The sequence below is a fragment of the Sinocyclocheilus grahami genome, unplaced genomic scaffold, assembly GCF_001515645.1.
Source record: "Sinocyclocheilus grahami isolate Dianchi unplaced genomic scaffold, SAMN03320097.WGS_v1.1 scaffold137.1, whole genome shotgun sequence".
NCBI classification, from domain to species: Eukaryota; Metazoa; Chordata; class Actinopteri; order Cypriniformes; family Cyprinidae; genus Sinocyclocheilus; species Sinocyclocheilus grahami.
In genome coordinates this window covers 2,588,046-2,599,248 of record NW_015505316.1, presented here as the reverse complement: position 1 = coordinate 2,599,248, position 11,203 = coordinate 2,588,046, and the positions used below count along the sequence as shown (strand labels likewise).

General features: G+C 35.7%; 1 protein-coding gene across 1 annotated transcript in view; it reads left to right on the top strand.

Moving 5' to 3' along the window:
• Positions 1 to 7,987, top strand: part of LOC107591139 (voltage-gated potassium channel subunit beta-2-like) — a gene marked incomplete at its 5' end in the record, with an annotated part of 26,424 nt that extends 18,437 nt beyond the window's left edge. The window contains 3 exons of the mRNA XM_016280181.1: positions 4,786 to 4,829; positions 4,940 to 5,026; positions 6,316 to 7,987. Coding sequence (XP_016135667.1) covers positions 4,786 to 4,829; positions 4,940 to 5,026; positions 6,316 to 6,380 — 196 coding nt within the window. The remainder of the gene's footprint in view (positions 1 to 4,785; positions 4,830 to 4,939; positions 5,027 to 6,315) is intronic.
• Positions 7,988 to 11,203: the final 3,216 nt, after the last annotated feature.

Below are 11,203 nucleotides of genomic sequence, written 5' to 3'. Positions count from 1 at the left end.
CATCAGTTTGAGCCCCATCAGCAGGTGGCCAGTTCACCTTCACAGACTGGTCAATGGATCTCCCATCCTGTAACTCTATCTCCATCCAACCAGTTAAAAATTCATCACTGGTTTTCAGGACCTCCTTGCTCACTGATAATTTGATTTGAGTTGATAAGTTCTCCAGTGATGTTCTGTTCAAAGCCACTTGGAGGTGACATTGATGACAGCCTGTTTACAGGTAATAGATACACTGTACATGCAATGACTACAAGCCTTCATTCAGAATCTACACTCAAGCAAGTGCATATAAGTGCATTCTGGTTATATATTTCAAGACATTATGTACTGTACATTAGGGCTGTGTATCACCAGCAAAGTCACGATACGATACGTATCACGATACAGAGGCCACGATACGATACGTATCACGATACATGACTGCACTGAATTTCACCTCAGCAGAATTTAGAAAAACAGCTGTTTATTAAACACTGCTTCCTATAGTGCCATTTCTAACTATTGGCATAGCAAGCAGTTGACCTCGGCATTATGAAGGGCCTCCATAACTGTACCACAGTACAATATAGGTAATGGCATATGTTTCATGTTTACATTGTGCACCCCCCACCAGGTACAATATTCTGATTGTTTGCATCTTGTTTTTAAGCCCATAAATAATAATGTACTTGTTCTAATAAATTTATATTGTAATGTACTCATTCTAATATGTTTAAAAAATAATTTACATTGCTGGTAGGTTATCATTGCACAAATTAACACACTCTCTACAATTTAAAAAAATTAGAAGAGTTCTAAACTAACACGCTGTCTTCACTGTATCTATAGCACACACGCTCAAGGCTGATTTATGACTGATTTATCGTCATAAATAAATTACTGTTTGTCTGCACGTAACATAAAATACTGTGCAGTCTCAGTGTCACTCCAGTCCTGTCTGGACACATACCTGCTCTGCACTAGCGTATATGTACATCCAGTGTCCACCAAGACTAAATCTGGTCTACCATTTAACAAGACAGACCTAACCGGCTGTGAATTGCATTTCATGGGGGATGACTCAACTGAACGGGGAACATAACAAAGGCTTGCGGTTTTAGGTTTCTTCAAGGGGCAAAGACGTCTAGTACTGGCTGACCACAATGAAAACAGACAACATCCTCCTTAGCTACACTCTAAGATGTTGCATGAGGAGTAGTGTCTCTACTCTGTGTGAGTTTAAGGACTCTAGCTTGAGAGTTTGAACAATCCCCAGACCCCTCAGACTTATCTCTGGCCACAGGAAGGATTCTTGCATAGCAGACATTTCCTGCTCCTTTACGGGCTGTGATATATGCCTCAGCCAGTCTGGCAGCTTCAGCAGCAGTCATTGGATCACGCTCCTTGACCCTAGTCCTCACGTCTGGGTACAAAACATGAAGGAACTGCTCCAGAACAATGGCCTCCATATTATCCTCTTTAGTGCTGCTGGAGTAGCGGACCCACTTGCAAAACAAGTCTTTCAGTCGGGTGTAAATTTCTTGTGGTGACTTGTCAGCAGGGGTATTCAGGTTACGGAATCTCAGTATATATGTCTCTGCATTGATCTCATACGTTTTCAGTATTGCTGTCTTAACAAAATCATAGTCTTGTGTATGTGAAGTGTCCATTGCAACAAATGCAGATCTGGCCTTACCAGTGAGCAACGGTATGAGGTGGATGGCCCAGTCTTCTTTAGGCCACTGGTACAGCTCTGCCAGTCTCTCAAACGTCAGCAAATAGTTCTCAGTGTCATCCGAGTCCTCAAGTCTCACTAGATGCGGCTCCCGGTCTATCACCCTTGGTGCTGGTTTGTCAGATACTGCTCCAAGACGCATACGTTTCATGTCAAGTTGCATCTGCGTGACGTGGTGACTAATAGGGCTGTGTATCACCAGCAAAGTCACGATACGATACGTATCACGATACAGAGGCCACGATACGATACGTATCACGATACATGACTGCACTGAATTTCACCTCAGCAGAATTTAGAAAAACAGCTGTTTATTAAACACTGCTTCCTATAGTGCCATTTCTAACTATTGGCATAGCAGGCAGTTGACCTCGGCATTATGAAGGGCCTCCATAACTGTACCACAGTACAATATAGGTAATGGCATATGTTTCATGTTTACATTGTGCACCCCCCACCAGGTACAATATTCTGATTGTTTGCATCTTGTTTTTAAGCCCATAAATAATAATGTACTTATTCTAATAAATTTATATTGTAATGTACTCATTCTAATATGTTTAAAAAATAATTTACATTGCTGGTAGGTTATCATTGCACAAATTAACACACTCTCTACAATTTAAAAAAATTAGAAGAGTTCTAAACTAACACGCTGTTTTCACTGTATCTATAGCACACACGCTCAAGGCTGATTTATGACTGATTTATCACTATTTATTTGGAATTAAGCAACAATTCTACCCCCATAAATACAGCATAGTTTATATACATTTAAACTAGCATAACAAGCATTTTTGACATAAAAAAATGTAACATTTAAAAGTAGCATTTTAATTTAGTTGCTAGCCAGTACTATCCCTGATAGCACATGTACATCTCAGAGACATCTATTTGATGGGCGTTTTAGTTTACATCTGGAAGATGTATTTTTTAGAGTTACATTTATCTGCAATACGTCTCTAGGATGCTTCCTGTTAGACGTTAAATAGAAATTTAGAAAATGTCTTTAAGATATTTGATGTTTGAATGTATGTAAAACTCATTTTTTAAAAACGTTTATCAGGTGTTTGTACACAACAGATGCTTTCCAGATGAAGTGCTATTTAACAGACATGTGGCAAATGTACTGTATATGTGCATCTGGGATCTTACAATTCAATGATGTGACAAAAAATATATATATATAATTAAATCCTGTCAGGAAACCATATGAAATCACTGCTTAATTTGGTCTCTTCAAAATAACTTTGTTTACTTTAAAGTTATGTGAACCAATTCTGTTTATTAAATCATGTAAATTCACCACACTTTTTTGTCAGTGTGTGATGAAAACATGGTGAATAACTTGCCTGGAGGATATGGTACAGTAGGAAACTAGGAATGTCTCTCAAGGATAAATTCATGACTTTGATTGGTTTCTTCTGGGAAATGTTGTGCCTTTTCATAAGCGTTGCTGTCCTCTTCTAGAAGGTTTTTAAACTTTTTTTATTTATTTTTTTTGGAAACCATAAAAAGGTATTTTAAAGCAACAAAATCTTTGTTTTGTGCCAGTCATAAATTGCCTCTCATCCTTCAAATAAGAATCAAAAGCTCACTGAATAGCTGTAATTATGAAAACAGTCTGTGTCCTTGACTGTGTGGTCTTATAGTAATTGCTCAGCACTGTAACCTCGGCTCTTTGCAAACTCAAAAGATAAATACCCAGGTGGTCTTCTGATTGGTTCTTTGGGGCTGAAGGTACTGTAGTGCTGTATCCAGGCTGGATTACATTCTCTCTTACTCTCTGTGTGTGAGTGGGAGTTACAATCAAAGACTGCTACAGTACATATATATGTAGCCTATGGCCCAGGTTACACATAATGAAAACATAACGAGTTCAGATTTATTCGTAACTGTGCTGCTATGCTGACCACAGGGCACAAATACAATATACATCCTTTTTTGAAACATTAGAAAGTACATTTATGCATCACAGTACATTTATGCATTACATTGAAACACTTTATCATTGATTGGCATTAATCTGCACGATTGCATTTAATTTTACCATGTGGCTTAAACTATTTGCTATTTTTTTAGGAACCTTGGGAAATCTGGCTTACGGGTATCATGTCTAGGGCTGGGTGAGTAAAACAAGCTAAGATGGAAAGTTAAATAGCCAAAACCTGCTAGCTTGCAGTAAATATAGCAGTGACGTCTTTATTTTCTGCAATGCCGTGGAGCTGTAACGTCAGGAAATTGCTGATAAAGTTGAGCGGAAATAGCCTGACTCAGTGGAAATCCACTCGACGGTAAAAAAAAGGCACTTTAATGAGGCAGAACTCACGAGTGTTAAAGGACATAACCTTATATATGTCGTTTGTGTGTGTGCGGAGTGTTTTTGTTGAATTTTTCATCTGTTTCATGCCATGTCAAGCTGGCGATGAGGCTCGTGCAGAATGATGAAGACAGCACTGTAAATACTTCAGCACAGACGAACTACTAAGTGCTGTGCTAATGTGTGTGTGTGTGTGTGTGTGTGTGTGTGTGTCAGAAAGAGGTTAACGATGATTCATACCTTCCCCCGACCACGAGAGCAACAGGGGAAGCAGGTTAATGATAGTCTCTTTCATAGTAGTGCGAGTGTGAAGCTGGGTGTATTATTATGTTTGCACCACTGCACATATGCATCACATTAAATTTGCAATGAAACAGAAGTAGCAATAGATGTTTTCTTCCGTATTGTGACATACATTTGAGTGGATTATTTTTAAAAAATGGATGGGGACTGTGCATCATTTGTTGATTGGATGAATGACTAAATGATTGGAGAAGTCTGACATACGTCACCAGAGAGAAGTCCGTCATTTCACCAGAAGATCAAGCTGACATTTTCATTAAAAATAACAAGGTCAAACTTTTTTTTTTTTTTATAATTAAAGAATCATTCACAATGAGTTCAATAACACTACTTTAGAAAATAGAGGTGAATTTACATCATGCTGACTTTAAAAACACATCCAGTAAGTATTAAGTAATAGTAATAGTAAGTAGTAATACAAAATGTCATATTCTTGTTTGTTTTTCAGAGCAGAAACAGAGAGAGGCTTGTCCAGAAAGCACATAATAGAGGGTAAGTTGTGTTAAAAATATTCATGATTGCAGATAAATGGAAAGGGAAATGTAGTTAAAATAAAATAGCACATTTCAGCTTTAAATAGTCTTTGTTTTTCTGGCCTTCAGGTCTAAGGGCATCACTGGAGAGACTTCAGTTAGAGTATGTGGATGTAGTGTTTGCTAACAGACCTGACCCCAACACGCCAATGGAAGGTAGGTGTGCTTGATGGGATCCTGGGATAGTTTTTGCATCTTTGACTCCCAGCACTGGAATGGCTCACTTAACTGCTTTGCACGGAAGCATGGGACTATATCAGAGTAACTCATAAAAGAGATCAGACACATTGAGACCAATGGCAGAGAGTTGTTTAACCTTTACGGTGCAAAAGTTCCAAAAATAGTCTAATCATCCCACTCATTTTGTAATAAACTATGTCATACGGAATAATTAATTGTCTGTCTCGGAACATTGAGCAGTGACTGGAGCATGTTGTCTAAGTGTGCTGTCAAGATGATTCAAGTTTGCATCACAGCAGTTGCAACCATTATGCATTTAATGGTCGAGTCAAGTTATAATTTAGTCGAGGAAGAGTGCATGCTTTCGCTTTGGAGAGTTTTACAAACGCATTAAGTGGACTAGTACATCTACATCTCTCGTCGCAGTAGATCTTTCATTATAGAAAGCAATAGTTTAGAGGGCTAAACAGCCGAAGCAGCATGACTGAAAGATTTAGGTTACTTAACATATTCACAGCACTATAGCATGGTAGCTTTAATGGAGTCAGACCAATATGTTTTCGTCCCCACATTTCTTTAAAGTCCTGATTGGCTGATAATGCTCCTCTCCTTAAGAATGGTGAGATATTAAACGAATACAAGGTCAATTCAAGTTGACATAATTTAGCGCATAATTTTCATTACCACAGAAATTAATTTAGATTTGTTCCTCCTTTTCCTTAAAACATGGGCTAAAATCTGGCTTACAGTGAGGTACTTATAATGGAAGTTAAATGGAATGTTAAAATACTCCCAAAATGCTGATCTAAACAACTGTGCAGCTCAAATAATGCTTGCGTTTTAAGAGAAGAATTGATCTAAGTGCCTTTATAAAATTGTAAGCCTCACATTTCTGTCTTTAAACCCTCCAAACAGTGTAACCTATTTTCGTCTTTTTTTTTTTTAAGAAAATGAGGGATAGGAAATGAAATTTTGAGGTAATCGACATCTTACAAATGCTGTTAATTGAGCCTAACTTGACTAAACTGTGAAGATACCATGCTGTACATCTGTGAGGGGTATGTGGACAGATTGAGACTGAGCCTGATGCTTCTGAGGTCATGGTTGCTCGTGCTTGTGCACAGACCTCGTTAATTCAAGCGTGGATTTGCAGTATCCACACTGATCCAGTTCTGCTGCCTTTTTTTTCTTCTTCAGAGATTTCATTCCATTTGCTGGTTGGTAAACCTCTTTTCATAGTCTTTTGTTTGTTTGTTTATCACCAGGAGATCCATTTAACACTTCAAAATCAAGAACATTCATCATAGAAGGTACATGGTACCCTCAGTGAGAGTTTTGACCTCCTGTCTACAAAAGCATTTTATGGCTTTGATTTGTGATAGTTTGCCCTCTTTTCCTGGTGTGAGAAACCTGACTTTGTCCATAAAATGCTGAAGATTTCCAGAAGTTCCTATTAAACCTTGTATGCCGTAGAATGATTGATTTCTTTTACTATCCTGTCCATCTTGCAAGTGAAATTTGGAGAAGGTCATTGCATCTTACTGACCCGTGATTATAGTGTCATTTTTTATCAGTTTTTTTGTTGTTAAATATTTACCATTCATTCCATTTTAATATCTTCTCCATTATTAATTTTTCCTAGAAATGCACTTGTTATGTAGGTGTCGAGCGGATCGATTTTGGGGCTTCGCTTGTTTTTTTTTGTTTTTTTTTCTGTCAGTTCAGACATAAATACAGTTGCATATATTACTCATATTATAATGAAATGTAAATAATTAAATATATTAAAACACTTTAACCTGCTTCTGCTCATACTATACTTTAGCCTAATATTTTAGATTTTCTTAAAACCAATAAAAAAGATGCAAGATGATTGACTGCAGTGTCCTCCGCTTCCCTGCATGCGAATATTTTATTACTGCAAGTGGCTACTCTCTTTTTTGCATGCGTCTGTCATTTTTGATATTTTCTCTGTCTACTAATTGTTCACACTGATATTATTCACAAATCTTGAAAAAAAGACATAAACTGCTACTGGTAAATTGCAAAAATTCTACCATGTGAACACATAGATTGTCTTCATATGTTAGTACAGATTGGAAATTTTATTTACTAGAGGTTTGTGAATGCTGTCCTCTCCTGCCTGCAGTGTTTTACTTACAAAATAAGAGTAATAAATAATTGGATGATTTGTCATATGACCTTTTTGATTATGTTTGTCTATTTAAGTATATATTTAATTTTTTTGCCGTTTAATATGTGGGGATGCCGTTTAATATGTGTAACAGTAAACTATGTGAATAGGAACACAGTAAATATATTGGCATCTAATGTGGGTTTATAAAAAAGAGACTGTAGAGACTACATAGACCCACAAAATGCATTTTTAAACAAGCAGCTTTTTGGAATCCTTTAAAATGTTGCTAATCGAAACTTTTTCGAGAATCTAAGTCTGAAGGATGGAGACCTGCTTCTTCTTAAATTAATGTTTGTGTGAAACTACTCCAATGTTCGCTATAGCACTTTACAGATATTTTCTATTATAAACAGTTTTTTTAATCCATTTTATCTGGTTTCTTTCTCATTATAGGGTATGTTCATGCAGCAGTGTAATAATCTCATGACATGAAGTAGATTGTAGGCTGGACCATGGAAAATTGCTCCTCTGCTAAATGTCAATGAAATGCAGCCTTGTGGAGATGTCATGCAGTCCGGAGTCACACTCTGATTTATTTTCCACCCACTGAGAAACTCTTTGAGTAGAGTTACTATAACATGCATAACCTTCAGGCCATTTTTAATGCCCTGTCACTTTGTATAAAGAAAATATGAATAATGGCCTGTGTTGCTTCTCAGAATGTACTTCTGCTCCACTTCCATTACTTTACTGTTATATATGTCCTTGTTTTTTACTAGCTAGGTGTATTGCGGTCGTCTTACTATCTCAAAATTCAGCTTTGCCATCACAGGAATAAATTACGTTTTTATTTGTATTAAAATAGAAAACATTTGTTTTAAATTGTAATAATATTTCATAATATTACAATTTTGCTGCACTTAATTAATCAAATAAATGCAGTCTTGGTGAGCAAGAGAGACTTTTTTCAAAAAAAAAAAAATCTTCCCAACTATTACAATTTTGAACAGTAGTGTGTGTGATCCATGAAAAAAAAAACCAGCATGCAGGTTTTTTTTAATATGAGATGTGCTTTCGTCTAGCAGCAAGTAGCATAAATTGTAACATTATATAACTCCAAAAAATCCTGATAATAATGTATCACAGTTTCAATAAAGACATTTTTCTTTGGCACCAAATCAGCATATTCGACTGATTTCTGAAGGACACTGAAGACTGAAGTAATGATGCTGAAAATTCAGCTTTGCCATCACAGGAATAAATTACGTTTTTATTTGTATTAAAATAGAAAACATTTGTTTTAAATTGTAATAATATTTCATAATATTACAATTTTACTGCACTTAATTAATCAAATAAATGCAGTCTTGGTGAGCAAGAGAGACTTTTTTCAAAAAAAATAAAATCTTCCCAACTATTACAATTTTGAACAGTAGTGTGTGTGATCCATGAAAAAAAAAACAGCATGCAGGTTTTTTTTTATATGGGTGGCCCTTTTCCAAACAGTGCTAAAATGTACCATTAAGATATTCAAATGTATGCTTAAAGTACTAATGCACACCCTAGGGGTATATAAAGTACAAAAGTGTCCCTTTTAAAAGGATGCCACCCCAAAGACGGCTTTTGTCACCTTCCTTTCGATTGTGTATTTCAATGTGTAAGGCAGGGTTACCCGTGATTCTTTGCATTATTACTTGTTGTTCAGGTGGTCTCTTCCTGGCTTAGTGGGCTGTTCTTGACCAGAATAAGTTGTAATATGGACCAGACTAAAATTCAAAAGTCTGCCATTGTGTAATGCTAAACCTGTCCCAGAAGCACAGAGGTCAGTGTTTGCTTTATAGGAACAACAAATGATGTTAGTCCAGGAATGTGTCCTAGTTGTGTAAACACATTAAGCAAATAAAACTATCAACTGATGACTATCATTCATTAAAGGGGAAACAGCATAGATAATTGCAACATTTTAGATTAGTAGCTTCAGGTTTTGTTGCTTATATCCACACTAATCATTTATATAACCTTAGCAGTAAAGGTCAGAGTAACAGCAGGTGTTCAGTAGGTTAGTGCTGACTGCTAACTGTAGACCAGATACACATTGTTTGGTACTTGATTGTGTGTCTGTTCTCGTGGTGGGACGGTTTTAATTTGATGTGGCTTTCTGCAACCTGTGAATGTTTTTTAAAACGTCAAAGTTAACATTAAACTCAGTTTACTTCTATAATGTTAATTATGTCTGAATGAAGAAGGATATTTAGAGATTAAAAATGTTGTGGATTTACTGTATAGACAAAGAACATGCATTAACTTGAATAAATAAGTTGTCCAAGCTTAAGACAAGTGAGACTAATAGCTGGTTAGAGCCTAAAATAAGCTTCTCCTGTGTGCCAGTTGTAATGGAACAAAACTCAAGTTTATTTTTTTTTATTTAAAATGCACTTGCTTCAGCAGTAACTGCTTAGTTCAAGTTTAATGCCCACACATGTTAGCACTCTGTCAAGTACACCTACCTCTGTCTTTTTGCTGTTCGGTGTTCTGACATGGTTGGTTATATAAAAAGCACACAGGACTGAATTGCTTTCATCTCTCCTTAGAAAATCTAATGTCTAGAGAATTAGCTCTTTGCCTGAGGCCAGATTTCTGGTTGAGCTTTCAAATGGCTTTCACATTTACAGTTCTAGACTCTCTCTGTTGACTGTTTAGAGAGATGTGAAGTGTCTGTGCTTTGCTGTGTCTCTAGCGTGGTGTCTGAGGAATGAGGGTGTGAGCTGTGTGCTGCTGGGGGCCTCCAGCACTGAGCAGCTGATGGAGAACATCGGAGCCATTCAGGTGAGCCACTCGCAGCAGGATTCATACATGAACAAAGCTTTTCATTCTGTTAACACAAAAACAATTGATGAAATGCTGAGGTTTTCGCAAAACAGCAATCGCACAACAACGTGGCGTAACAAGCTGTGAAAATGAGCATTGCGTAACAAGCTAGAGCTTAGAATGTTTAAATTAATGATGAGATTTCACTGTTCACACCAGAAATTCTGAAATAGAAGACAATATAAATTAAATATAAATGCGAATATGTAATGTATTATGTAATTACAAAAATAATTCTGGTGAATTGATTTATTTTTCATTACAGCCCATGTCAGGGCTATATTGCTTAAGCAAATATTTAAGCCAATCAATATTTAAGAGTATAAATATACCTCAAAGCCACTGAACACTTATACAGTTATTGCCCTAGAAAAAGCTCATTACACACACACATTAACCTCTTTTATTATTATTTTTTGTATTATTATTATTGTTGTTGTATTTTAATACAAATTGTGGTTACAAATAAAACATTTTGAGCAAATAATTAAAATATTTTAAATCAGTAAGATACATAATATTTAAAAATACGAATTTGATTACTAAATAAAAAATTAATATTACTATTGTAATACAACTGTAAAATAATGTATTTTATTATATTACTATTACTATTGAACTACTGTTGTACTATTGAATTACTGTAAAATAAAAAATTGATGTATGTAATATGTAATTGAAAAATGTAATAATAGTGATTTTATTTTACAGTACAGTGAATATACTAATATTTATGGATGTCTTAATTAATAATTAATTAATAATTAATAATTTAATAATTTCTACATTTTTAAATGTTAAACTATCAAGCTTTTATTTTGTCGGAAAACCACAAGGAGCCCTCAAAAACTTCTCGTTTTGATGGTTGATGCATGTTGCATTCCCAACATTAAATAAAAATAAATCAATTATGAAACAGCAAAAATGGAAAAGGTAGCATAAAAAAACATATTAGGTGCTTGTTTTTAGCCAACAGATTTTGTTATTAATACATTTGTAACATTAAAAAACGCATTAAACTTCAACCCAATGTTCTTCCAGGTTCTTCCAAAATTATCATCATCAATTACACATGAAGTGGACAGTATCCTAGGCAACAAGCCCTACAGTAAAAAGGACTACCGGTCTTAAAAGGAAAGCCAGTGACA